General features: G+C 33.0%; 2 protein-coding genes and 1 non-coding gene across 3 annotated transcripts; 2 read left to right on the top strand and 1 right to left on the bottom strand.

The window, feature by feature from the left end:
- Positions 1-451: 451 nt before the first annotated feature.
- LOC115712577 (adenylate kinase 4) lies at positions 452-2,894 on the top strand. The gene is made up of 6 exons (XM_030640875.2): positions 452-834; positions 1,082-1,227; positions 1,337-1,456; positions 1,885-2,052; positions 2,287-2,376; positions 2,600-2,894. The coding sequence occupies exons 1-6, from the start codon at positions 723-725 to the stop codon at positions 2,696-2,698; spliced, it is 735 nt and encodes a 244-aa protein (XP_030496735.1). The 5' UTR covers positions 452-722; the 3' UTR covers positions 2,699-2,894.
- Positions 2,895-3,004: 110 nt separating this feature from the next.
- Positions 3,005-10,000, top strand: LOC115712576 (urease). The gene is made up of 18 exons (XM_030640874.2): positions 3,005-3,861; positions 4,077-4,150; positions 4,303-4,348; positions 4,487-4,592; positions 4,923-5,065; positions 5,328-5,438; positions 5,538-5,701; positions 5,833-6,211; positions 6,300-6,408; positions 6,690-6,829; positions 6,990-7,127; positions 7,224-7,315; positions 7,579-7,708; positions 7,792-7,950; positions 8,753-8,920; positions 9,027-9,161; positions 9,407-9,478; positions 9,586-10,000. The coding sequence occupies exons 1-18, from the start codon at positions 3,736-3,738 to the stop codon at positions 9,805-9,807; spliced, it is 2,514 nt and encodes an 837-aa protein (XP_030496734.2). The 5' UTR covers positions 3,005-3,735; the 3' UTR covers positions 9,808-10,000.
- Positions 3,080-3,194, bottom strand: LOC115715466 (U5 spliceosomal RNA). The gene has a single exon (XR_004011335.1). It is a non-coding gene; the product is annotated as a U5 spliceosomal RNA (small nuclear RNA).
- Positions 10,001-13,302: the final 3,302 nt, after the last annotated feature.

Genomic DNA, 13,302 nt, shown 5'->3' with positions numbered 1-13,302 from the left:
TAAATTAATAAAATAAAGAGAAATATAATAATAATTATGATATTAATTGATTTGAGTAATTTGAATATCTATATACATTGAGGAATTACTTTATATATTTTTTTTTTAATTTTTTTTTTCAAATTTGCGGTTTGAGTTTTTAAAGTGATTTTTCCAGGAGTTTCTATGTAGGTTGCTATACAATTTTTGGTTACGATTTAGGTTGTTTTGCTAGTTGCAATAGGGGTTTCTATGTAGAATTCCGTAAAAATGCAAAAAAAAAAAAAAAAAAAAAAAAAAAAAAAAACCTATTTTAAAGTGAAAAAATAAAAATGGCCCTTAATAATTTATGGTAAGAAATAAAAGATTTGGACATCTACATAATTATTAATATTTATAACAATATCTTAATTAATTATTTATTTATTTGGAATAATATAAGATGTTAATACCCTTTTAGTAATAGAAGGCGGCAGTTAATAGTAATTAATTATAGATTTATGCCCCCCAAAAGTCCACACCAACACCAACCCACAAAAAAGGTCCAACTACTTTTTAGAGTGTTCTGAATCTTCTCACCTCACCTAAAACCAAAACCAACACAAGAGATAGAACACCTACAAGACTGACCTACCACCACCCTTGCTTTCCTTTCATTTCTTGCCTTTGAATCTCCTCTGATTATACACACAACACAACAATTATAACTTAAAAGACCCTTTTTTTTGTGAGAGAAAGAGAAAATGGGAAGCTCTGGAATTGCATTGGATGACATACCTTCCCTTGACATGATGACCGAACTCCTCCGCCGTCTCAAGTGTTCCTCCAAGCCCGACAAACGCCTCATTCTTGTTGGTATTTACCAATTCTTCACTATTTTGTAATGGAAAATTATCAGATTAGTTTGTGTGTTTATTCATTCTTGGTTACTGGTTAGTTTGTTATATTGCTTTCAATTTCAGCCTCAAAATGGAAAATCCAATTTGGGCAGGGAACTGACACTCACGCATTTTTTTTGGGGGAGCTGAAACTGAATTTGAATTAAGAAAAAGAAAATGGGTTACTTTTATTTGCATCTTATGCGATTTTATATCAATGGCAGGTCCTCCTGGATCTGGAAAAGGTACACAGTCACCTATTATAAAGGATGAATTTTGCTTATGCCATTTAGCCACTGGTGATATGTTGAGAGCTGCTGTTGCTGCTAAAACTCCTCTTGGAATTAAGGCTAAAGAAGCCATGAATAAGGTACTTTTTTTTTTTTTTTTCCTAATTTTACTTCATAATTCTTATCAAATAACCATGTTTTGGTGACTATAGATATATGTGTATATGTGATGGAATTGTGGTTTGGCAGGGAGAACTTGTATCTGATGACTTGGTTGTTGGTATAATTGATGAAGCCATGAAAAAACCATCATGCCAAAAGGGTTTTATTCTAGATGGCTTTCCCAGGACTGTTGTTCAAGCTCAAAAGGTTTCACTCTCTTTTCTCTTAATTCATGCTAATGTGCCTAAGTTTTCATTGCTTCATTTTTCAGCTTTCGCTCTTACCTAATTTTCTGAAACTCTTGTGATTTAATAAACAAAAGTATAATAACCAGAAATGAGAACTAACTTGTTAACAGCCTCTATTGGCCCAGATAAAGAAACTCAATGATGCGGTTCATGAATCATTATTGAGTCTAAAAGTATAATTTCAACTGACTGGTCAATGAATGTTTTCAAAGACACTACAAAAATCTTCATGGTTTCTCCATAGCGAGTAGAGACTGCGATGTCTATAGCCAAGTCCTAGTTTCTCTGCTCTTCCTTTTGTTCATGTTGCCAATTGCCACAGCATAGCATTGTTCTCTATTGCTCTACTTGAAGTTTAACATGTCTGTCATATGTTATGTTTAACAGCTAGATGAGATGCTTGAAAAGCAGGGAGCCAAAATCGACAAGGTTCTCGACTTTGCAATTGATGACTCCATATTGGAGGAGAGGATCACCGGTCGATGGATACACCCTTCGAGTGGTCGCTCTTACCACACCAAATTCGCACCTCCAAAAGTTTCTGGTGTTGATGATGTAAGCTAAATTTTCTATTATCTTTGATTAGTCAAGCAAAACCATTACTAATTTCTTTAGTTTTTGCTGTTTCTCAAAATCTTACCAAGGAAAATTTGAAGCTTTTATATGAAACTTAGCCCCTTCAAGATCACATATGGTTCAATAATAATGAATAAATCTTATTTGTTTTCTTTTTACCCGTTCCATTAATAACTACTGAAAATGCATTTTGGGGCATGCTGTGAATTAAAGGTCACTGGAGAACCTCTGATTCAAAGAAAAGATGACACTGCAGAAGTTCTTAAGTCAAGGCTAGATGCATTTCACAAGCAAACAGAACCGGTAAGCCTTTTTTTCAATCTAAAAATCTTGCATTACATGTATTTTAAAGTGAGTATAGCAGTATCAATATTCAAAAGGTGTTGAACTTTCATGCAAATTTTGCATCATCTTAAAAGATCATTTATTTTTTCTTCATTAAATTTGATTTGAAATAAGAGTGAAGTAGATGATTGGAATTTTTATAAACCCTGGCTCTCACCTTTGTTCCTTTTCTATTGCACAGGTTATCAATTATTATGCCAAGAAAGGTGTCCTTGCCCAACTGCATGCAGAAAAACCTCCAAAAGAGGTCACCACTGAAGTACTGAAGGCTCTCTCTTAAAGGATTACAAGTCGAAGACTCAATTGAAATGGGATTGTTTTAATTCTCTTTTTACCACAACTTCATTTTTCTTCACTTGCCAAACATTGAGAGCTTAAGTTGGTTTTTCAACTTCATAGAGGCCATTTTACTATTTTTATCGAATAAAAAAGTTGACAGAGGTCGGAATTTTTAGATTCAGAAGTCAATTCAATCATTTTTTGCTCTTCAATAATAATGTTTCATCATCAAAATTGACATAAAAGAAGAGTACTTTCATTTGGAAAATAGCATGAATTTCTCAGAAATTAATCTTTTGACTCTAAAATTGTCATCACAAATTCATATTAAGTAAAGTTAAAATCAAATGAAATAAACTAAAATATTTAACTAGACTTGTGTGGACTCTCCGAAGAAAGTCCTCCAAAAATTGGCGTATGCCACTGTAAGCGGCGAGCACACGGTATTCTTTAGTAAAAGGCGAAAGAATAGTTCGCTTTGTGCTCACCGCGTGGCTGCGTAAGTATAATTGGTAAAGAGGCTTGCTTTTTATAGTATTAGAACTAAGCTCACTGTACTTCACAATCGATGTGGGACTAAAAAACTGAAATGACTTTACGAAAATACAAGGCAATATTAAACAGTCATATTTTCTTTCTTCCCTTTTTCATAAACAATGATTGCATCAGGTTATTGATCCAACCAAAGTACCTAACTCATAAATCAAACTGAAAAAAAAAAAAAAAACTAAGAAAGAAGAGTAATCTGTCTTGTCTTATGATATCATGGTTTTATGATTAGAATACTGAAATAATAAAAAAAAAAATACAGAGTACAACAAAGTATGCATATTTAAGAGATAAGCAAACAGAAGAAGACAGTGCAAGGTACAAGCAGTAAGAGCAGTCTCAATCTCAAAGAAGCTGACTTTCTTCATACTATTTGATTCGAAAGCTTTCTCTGAAGAGTGCAAAGTGTTATGGTAATTATATGCACTGATTGTCATATTCTTTCTATAGAAGCGTTAATTGGGTACACAGAATAGTAAGAAGAAAAAAATGAAGTTAACGCCAAGAGAGGTTGAAAAATTAGGTCTTCACAATGCTGGGTTCCTCGCTCAGAAGCGTCTTGCTCGTGGTTTGAAGCTCAACTATACTGAAACAGTGGCTCTCATAGCCACACAGGTTTTTCTTTTTCTTATATTTCTAATCTATTGACTTTTTTTTTGAATGAAAATCTATTGACTTTATTGACTAGAAAAAGAAGAGTTTATAACTTTGATTGATTTGGGATAAAGAATGGAATTTTATGACATGGGTTTAGACTGAATCAATAAGAAGAATGAGTTTCCTGATTTATTATTTTTTTTTTTTTCTTTTTCTAATTTTATTTTGGGTAGATTTTAGAGTTTGTCCGAGATGGTGACAGAACTGTGGCAGAATTGATGGACTTAGGGAAACAATTCCTAGGAAGGTAATAATAATAGAAGCAAATTTAATTCAATTTTGTATTTATTATGTTTATTCAAGAAATTTATATTACATTGTTCATAAAAAAAAAAAAAAGAAATTTATATTAAATTAAGTTAAAGGCATTGTGAATTCATGGATTTTTTTTTTGAACAGGAGACATGTTCTCTCTGCTGTTCCACATCTCTTGGATACAGTACAGGTACAAATATTTGGAACTTTTTGTTTGAGCTTAGCAATGTCAATGGCAATCTATAGATATCATTCAAATTTACTGTTGTTATGTGTATATTTCAACTGTGGTTAGAGAAAGAGAGAAGATAAGAATATAATTTTGTAGGTTGAGGGGACCTTTCCTGATGGGACCAAATTAATAACCGTTCACAATCCAATCGCCAGTGAAAATGGAAATCTGGAGCTAGCTTTACATGGTTCTTTTCTTCCAGGTAAAGATTTTACAGATTTAGAATGCAAATATCGGAACAGCTTTCCTTTGGGACCAATATACTTCTAATCTATGTGTAATGCGCCCTTTTGTCAGTGCAAGCAACTTATGAGATTATGAAATTTTACAGTATGTGAATTAGAGATCGAAATTTGGATGGCTTGAACCTTATTGTTTTAATTCAACATTCTTCAGATACTTGCAGTTAACTTTATTCTTCAAAAATATTGTTCCAGATGTTTTCTTGGTTTTTCATATACGAACTGGCGAACAAGTATTCATAAGCTTATTTTTGTTTTATGGATTTTAAAATTACAAAATCGTTCTTCAGTGCCTTCGTCAGACAAATTTGCTAGCATAGAAGATGATGAGAATCCTGGTCATATAATACATGGATATGGGGACATTATGCTTAATCCAAGAAGGAAAGCAGTAGTCATCAAAGTTACCAATACTGGAGACAGGCCGGTTCAGGTCATCAATATTAGCATTCCCTGTCTCTTTAACTTTTCTATGCATTTCTGTAAGAGTCTATGCTACTTTTTTAGTCGTTACTTTAGTCTTCGTTTCACTCTCTAACCTCCTAATACATATATTTTTTCAAAGAACACCCAAATTATCTCATTTGCACAGATTTCACTATGATTTTGATATTGTCCTGTGTAAATACCTTATTTTCTGAAGAACTTTAGAAAAATAATTGTTGTGTCTTCTGAAAGTCTTAGCATAATTCCAGGTTGGCAGCCACTATCACTTCATTGAGGTTAATCCCTTCTTAGTTTTTGATCGAATGAGAGCATATGGCATGCGCCTCAATATACTAGCTGGAACAGCCACAAGATTTGAGGTTGTGTAGTTTAATTTTAATTTATACCAATTTATTGCTATTCAATTCCTCTCATGTACATATACATTCTCTAGATTAATGATTATTTTGTTTGGCCAGCCAGGGGAGTGCAAAAGTGTTGTACTTGTAAGCATAGGAGGTAATAGAGTAATCAGAGGAGGTAACGGCATTGTAGATGGTCCAGTTGATGATGCCAGGTGGGAAGAAGTCTTCAGAACTTTAAATGAAAGAGGATTTGGAAATAAGGAAGAAGCAAATGCTAGGTCAGTCTACTTGACAATTTGTAGTGCCTGTTTTGACATAATTCCGTTCTAGCAAGGTGCGATTTGGTTATCTAAGTTTGTGAATAAGTATACTTGATAGTGTCTTCTTTCCTCGACAACTGATTTTGTAGTGAAGGTATTACTGGAGAAGGCTTGCCTTTCAACATGGTAGTTTCTCGTGAGGCATATGCTAACATGTATGGGCCTACTACTGGAGACAAAATTCAGCTAGGTGATACTGATTTGTATGCTGAAATAGAAAAAGATTTTTCTGTTTATGGCGAGGAGTGCGTGTTTGGCGGTGGAAAAGTTATAAGAGACGGGATGGGGCAGTCATGTGGGCATCCAACTGACGAATCTTTAGATACTGTTATTACTAACGCCTTGGTAATTGATTATAGTGGAATATATAAAGCAGATATTGGTATCAAAGGTGGTCTTATTGTTTCCATTGGGAAAGCTGGCAATCCGGATGTTATGAATGGTGTATCTCCCAACATGATTATTGGGGTAAATTCTATCTCAGCAGTCTTTACTGTATAAGTTCTCACCATGTTAATGTCGTACATACTTATGGTATTTTTTTCTATATAACTAGGTCAACACCGAGGTTATTGCGGGTGAAGGAAAGATTTTAACTGCAGGGGCCATAGACTGTCATGTACATTTTATATGCCCTCAGTTGGCATATGAAGCAATATCAAGTGGTAAGCTACAAAATCATAAATACTTCTGTGAAACATAGCTTACTGCATCAGAACAAATATATGCACTTATAATCCAATTCGATGTACAGATTTCATTTGTGTAAATACATTTGCTGGAAAATGCTGTCAGGAAAAACTATTTTAGAAGATATTTAGTATATTCTTATCCATTTATTATGTTTATGACTCTACCTTGTATGTAAGTTATATACCTCAATCCCAACAGCTCTTATCAATTTGAGTAAGGATTAACTTGTGCTTGAATTTGATTTCTTATGTAGGCATCACAACTGTTGTTGGGGGTGGAACAGGACCTTCAGAAGGAACCCGTGCAACAACTTGCACCCCGGCACCTTTCCAAATGAAACTAATGCTGCAATCAACTGATGAGCTGCCTTTAAATTTCGGTTTTACGGGGAAGGTCTGTTAACTACTCGTTTTAAACTTCTTTTAACCTTTGTCTCTTTGTAAACATTCAAGAATGAGCCTAGCAGTATTATTAATTGAGAAGAGTAGATGGCTTAAACCTCCAGCCCTGAAATCTATCCCCCTATGGTTTTGCTAACACGTTTTCACTTCAGGGTAACAGTTCAAAACCTGATGAGCTACATGAAATAATTAAAGCCGGAGCAATGGGACTGAAGCTACACGAGGACTGGGGAACTACTCCTGCAGCAATAGACAATTGTTTGACTGTTGCAGAACAATATGACATTCAGGTACACCTTTAGGTTTTCTTTCCTATTCATTTTTCAGAAACATCTTATGATTAAATTTCAAGAAAATATAAAATGGTTTTCTTTTCATTTGGATAGGTTAATATCCATACAGATACCTTGAATGAATCTGGATTTGTGGAACACACAATTGCTGCCTTCAAAGGGAGAACAATTCACACATATCATAGGTATATATGTATTGCATTCTCCCTTGTTGTTTTTCCTGGTTAATTATCTTTGATATTACGGTTAGTTGTGGGTATAATTGAGTGTTCACTCTTTGCATCACAGGGGCCTAAGGGCTCTCATAGCTCGTAACTACTGTTTGGCTACTGCTCTATTGCTATTGAGATTAATTGTGCTCAGGAGGATAGTCGGGTCTTATCAAATTTTCTTTGATTTTTTCGGTTCCAAGTTTTATTTTCTTACTGGATCTATTCTTTTTTTCCAGTGAAGGTGCAGGTGGAGGTCATGCTCCTGACATCATTAAAGTATGTGGAGTGAAAAATGTGTTGCCATCATCAACGAACCCTACTCGACCATTCACCTTTAATACCATAGATGAGCATCTTGACATGCTGGTATAATAAAAATGTAGGAATCACTAATATTGTAGGTGCACTATGGCTGTTCAATATTCTCACTTTTGTCTTGCTACATACAGATGGTCTGTCATCACCTTGACAAGAACATCCCGGAAGATGTAGCTTTTGCCGAATCAAGAATAAGGGCAGAAACAATTGCTGCAGAAGATATTTTGCATGATATGGGCGCAATCAGCATTATATCTTCTGATTCACAGGCTATGGGTCGCATTGGGGAGGTTTTCCATTCTATCCTCCTTTTTTTTCCCAACTTTAATATTTTCTTTAGAATACCATTCTATTTATTCATAATTAATAATCTTAATTAAGGTAAATTATGACTTATTTACATGGAAATTTATGAGGCAAAGAAGGCATGACATATCTTTTATGCAGTTGGCATTTCAGTTTGTCTAAGCTGAAGAAAATTCACCTGAAAATTTGACATTAGAATCAAGGAAACATCTGATATTGTAACACTGCCAAAAACAATCTTTGAACATACTTCAGTACTTTTTCTTTTTAATATATTGACAGCAATGTGAACCCCGAACCATTCTTAACCTCACTCACCCAACCCCTTGCACTTCTATACATTTTAATAAGCTAATGTAATGTTACTGCTGTCTTATATGACTTGTTTTTTTCTAAAAAAAATATAAATAATTAAATACTTTTGCTCGTTTTCTGTGTAATGTGATAGATACCTGTAGAGGAAATAAAGTGGGATAAATAATAGAAGGTATGTGGGCAATTATAATGATGGTTAGTGAATGAGATGGAATAGAGTAGTACATATAGGAAAGTAGAAAGGAGAGAGTTTATGAGTTTTAGCTCTTGATTAATTGAGATCTCTCAAATACTTCATTGTTACAGTTTGTTCTTATCAATTTGTCCAATTAAACATCTACATTCAGATCTGCTTCCACCCTCTTCTACTTTGAATCTTCCTTTGTTCCCAAGTGGGGTATATATCATAATGCTGATAGAGTCAGCCCAGATGCTAAACATGTGGGATCATGTGTATTTATTTGTTTCCAGGTGATAACTAGAACTTGGCAAACTGCTCACAAGATGAAATCACAAAGAGGGTCAATTGATCCAACTGGATCAAACAATGACAACTTTCGAATCAAACGATACATTGCAAAGTACACTATTAATCCAGCAATAGCTAATGGGATTTCTCAGTATGTTGGTTCAGTTGAGGCAAGTTACTAAGAATTCTTATTCATTTTACATTTGATCGCAATAGCTAATGGGATTTCTCAGTAAGATATCAAGCTGAGGTTTTGTCATGTGTGATCGCAATCAGGTGGGCAAGTGGGCTGATCTTGTGCTATGGAAGGCACCATTTTTTGGAGCTAAACCAGAAATGATCATCAAAGGTGGTGTAATTGCATGGGCTAATATGGGTGATCCAAATGCTAGCATCCCCACACCTGAGCCGGTAAAGTTCATCCTTTTTCACCTCATTTTGTTTCAAAGGTGCATGATGAGACTGACACCTTAAATGCACAATAAACTTCATAGTTCACATATTATCAGACTGATTAGAAAATGGATAGTGCCCCTGCAACTTTGAAACCCTTATTATAGTTGGGCTGAGAGTCTAATCTCTCTAATTTTTGGCACTAGCTGAGATATTCCATGTCAGTAATTAATAATTTTGTTGACAATCATGAGTGGTTGCAGGTGTTGATGAGGCCCATGTTTGGAGCATTTGGCAAGGCTGGCAGCACCAACTCCATTGCATTTGTCAGCAAGGCATCACTCTCTCTCTCTCTCACTCTCTTTCACTCTCATAAATATATATATCTATGTAGAGGTCTGAAAATCATGTTTGTTTTTTCTTTCATTTTCTTACAAAACAGGCTGCTTTAGAAAATGGTGTCAAAACCTCGTATGGACTGAACAAAAGTGTAAAAGCAGTGAGCAATGTGAGGAATCTGACCAAACTGGAAATGAAGCTGAATGATGCCCTCCCAAACATCACAGTTGACCCTGAGACATACACAGTCACAGCAGATGGTGAGGTTCTCACCTGTGCTGAAGCCACAACAGTTCCCCTATCTAAGAATTACTTCCTCTTTTAGTCTCCTTACACCATCTCCGGGGTAAATTTTGTGCTAAATGCACAAAGTGTAAACTAACAGAAAAATTCATCAATGTTTATTGAAAATATAAACCAATAAATATATATAATGAAAATGATAAATTGCGGTATAAATACTTAATGTTTTAGATTTTATACACTTAAATATCTTATTTTTATTTTGGAGGTAAAAATACTCAATGTTACTATTCTCTTAGTTACTACCACTTCTGTTAACTCATAAATATAAACACGTGGAGAACCCAGATGCATTACATTTATTTATTTTATTTCAAAATTTAATATTTTTAATATCAAAAATTAAATGTTATTTGTTTCAAAAAAAATGTAAAATTAAATTACTATATCTGAGTAAACGAGTGCAGTATATAAAAATAAAAAATTTAGGTTGTGTTATAAAATTATGATAAAGAGTAGAGAATTAAATCCTTGACTTTTCTTTACTCAAACAATCATCCATATCTTAATTAACCTTAAAAAGAATTGCAAAATAGTCACTGATGTGAGTTTGTCTATAGGATAAATTATTCTATTGGTTGCTTATTTTACCATTTATTCTTCCATCACTTATCATTATATTTATTGAAAATCCAAAATGTATCTTCTCTTCCTTGAAGATCAAAAGTGATAGACATGTAACTAAGCCAAAGCAAATCAAGAGGAAATAATTCTCTATTATTTACAAGAGTAATGTTAAAAATACACAAAAATTTTATAAATCTTTTATGTGTAATTAATTTATATGCAGATAATTATATATGAGAACTTTTAATTGTGTGATTAAAATGAATTATATTATGTGTAAATAGTGTATATAATTTTTTTTTTTTAATAATAATGAAATTTCATTAAATCAAATCTTTCAAAACAAAAAAAGCAATTACAGTAGATAACTCAACACTACTAAAAACACGGTCAGCCTCAAAAAGAGAAGATCGCGCCAATGAATGCACAACTTATTAGCAGACTGCTTGACAAAATTAAAAGAAACATCAGCAACAGAGGCTAACATAGCCTTACACTCTAAAATTATACGACCATAAGGAGAGGTCATATCTTAGTTTCCTTGAAGATCTAGCACAACTCTACGACAATCCGACTCCACTATCACACTAGGCCAATCGTTGTCCTTAATCCAACTCAGAGCCTCTTTTATACAAATGGCTTCCACTTCATGAGGTTGTATCTGAGTTTATAAAAAAATAAAATTAAAAGTGTCACAATTATTATTTTATTTAGAGTAAATAGTGATATAAGTATTTAATGTTTTGTGTTTATAATCGGTATAAACTTAATAATTTTTTTTAGTGGCGTAAGTATACAATGTTAATAAAATTATAACTTACCTCAAATTTTATTAGTACATACTCCGTTAATATCTTAAACATGATACATATAACACAGATTTTAAATGAGTAATTTGCGGCCATCCCCCTGCCCCCCTCTCCCAACTATTAATTTACTTACAAAAAACCATCTAACCTCATATTTTGGTGGGACAACCCTCCAAAGTACTGTTCCATTTATATTTTTAAAGTGTCGTCTGTCCAACCTCGTTAAGTTCTAATTTTACCCACGTGGTAATGACAGGTCACTATGTGGCCATATTTTACAAAATAAAATAAAAACTTTAAGAGTAATTTGTAACAAAACCCCCCAACTATTAATTTACATGCAAAAAACCATCCAAAAAACTTTAAGGTTGGATGGTTTTTTGCAAGTAAATTGATAGTTGGGGGAGTTTTGCCGCAAATTACTCTTAAATTTTTTATTTTGATTTTAATTTTAATTTTGTAAAATATTACCACGTAGGATAATTTTTTAGTGACCTGTTATTGCCACGTTGGTAAAATTAGGACTTAACGAAGCTGGACAGACTACACCTTAAAAATGTAAACAGAACAGGACTTTGGAGGATTTTCTTACTAAAATATGAGATTGGATGGTTTTTTGTAATTAAATTAATAGTTGAAAAAGTTTTACCGCAAATTACTCATTTTAAATAATTAAGTTGGACGAAAATCTTCATTTAATACATTTAAAACAGAATCTATATTATCGAAAATGAAGATATAATTACACTGCTAAAAAAATAATGAATATATGATGATTAGTAACATACAACTTTAGATACTTATCACAATTATCCTTTTGATTATTATGATTCACCAGATTTCGACAATACATATACTTATTTCAATTTCCATCAATAAAACTGAATCTTTAGTACAGCCTGCAAAGAATAGGATGATAATATACTTAAATGAATGAATGAATTAAAAATTCCACCTACTTATTGTTCTCCCAATAATTTTTTTAAAATACATTGTACTCACTTATTATTATTATTATTATTATTATTATTAGGCTAATTAGTAATTTTTCTCCCTGAACTTTGACATGTACCAAATCGTGCCTCCTGAACTATTTTGGCCGTTAAATATTCCCCTTGAACTATTGAGATTGTTAAATTTAAGGACTTTTGTCTAATTTCGTTCAATTTTACTGTTTCAGTAATTGTTTATGTACTAAACCATACTCCGCAGACTTTGATATCTACCAAATCATGCCCCTCAAACTTTGATATGTACTAAATCATGCCCCATGAACATTCATCTATGTTAGAATTTTTTTATTAAAATTAGACAAAAGTCCTTAAGTTTAATAATCTCAATAATTCAGGGGGAATTTTTAACGGCCAAAAAAGTTCAGGGGACATGATTTGGTACATGTCAAAGTTCGGAGGGAAAAATTACTAATTAGACATATTATTATTATTATTATTATTATTATTATCAATTACACTTGCATTGCATATATTATTGTAGTTGGAAAATGATTTTCAGCACGAGGGGGTTGAGCCCCCAATTTATTTTATTTTTATACTCTAAAATTTTTAATTCTTTGAAAAATAAATAAATAGATAAAGTTGATCTTTTTATATTCACTTCACAACCACGAAAAGTAGCAATTACACATACTTTTTTAGGCACTGATCATATAATCTATATGATATCCAAAAAAAGAAAAATGAAATTATTTGATACCAAGGTGTGACATAAAATGGGAAATTTATGATAAGATATATACTAAATTGCACATATTGTCAAATATTCCCTTGAAAATAATGACATTCTTTTTTTTGAAATAAAAATTGCAATTTTCCTTAAAGTAAATTAGCTAACAAAATAGCTTCCAAACCAGAAGGGACAAACCCCCTACTGGAAATACGAACAGGACATGAACCAGAAGAACGAGCTAACCAATTAGCCGCTTGGTTCCCAGATCGTTTAACAAACTGAACTGAAACATGAAAAATAGAAAAGGGTCGTATAAGATTAATACAATCCGAAATAATAAGACCAAGAGGAGAAAGAACTTGGCTCTTGCTATTGATAGCATTAACCAACAAGAGACAGTCCGACTCCATTACCACTGTTGTAGGACGAAACTCTTCAACATCACCTCATTCTTC

Source organism: Cannabis sativa, chromosome 4, assembly GCF_029168945.1.
Source record: "Cannabis sativa cultivar Pink pepper isolate KNU-18-1 chromosome 4, ASM2916894v1, whole genome shotgun sequence".
Lineage (NCBI taxonomy): Eukaryota > Viridiplantae > Streptophyta > Magnoliopsida > Rosales > Cannabaceae > Cannabis > Cannabis sativa.
The sequence above is the reverse complement of the archived record's forward strand: the minus strand, read 5'-3'. Positions and strand labels throughout refer to the sequence as shown.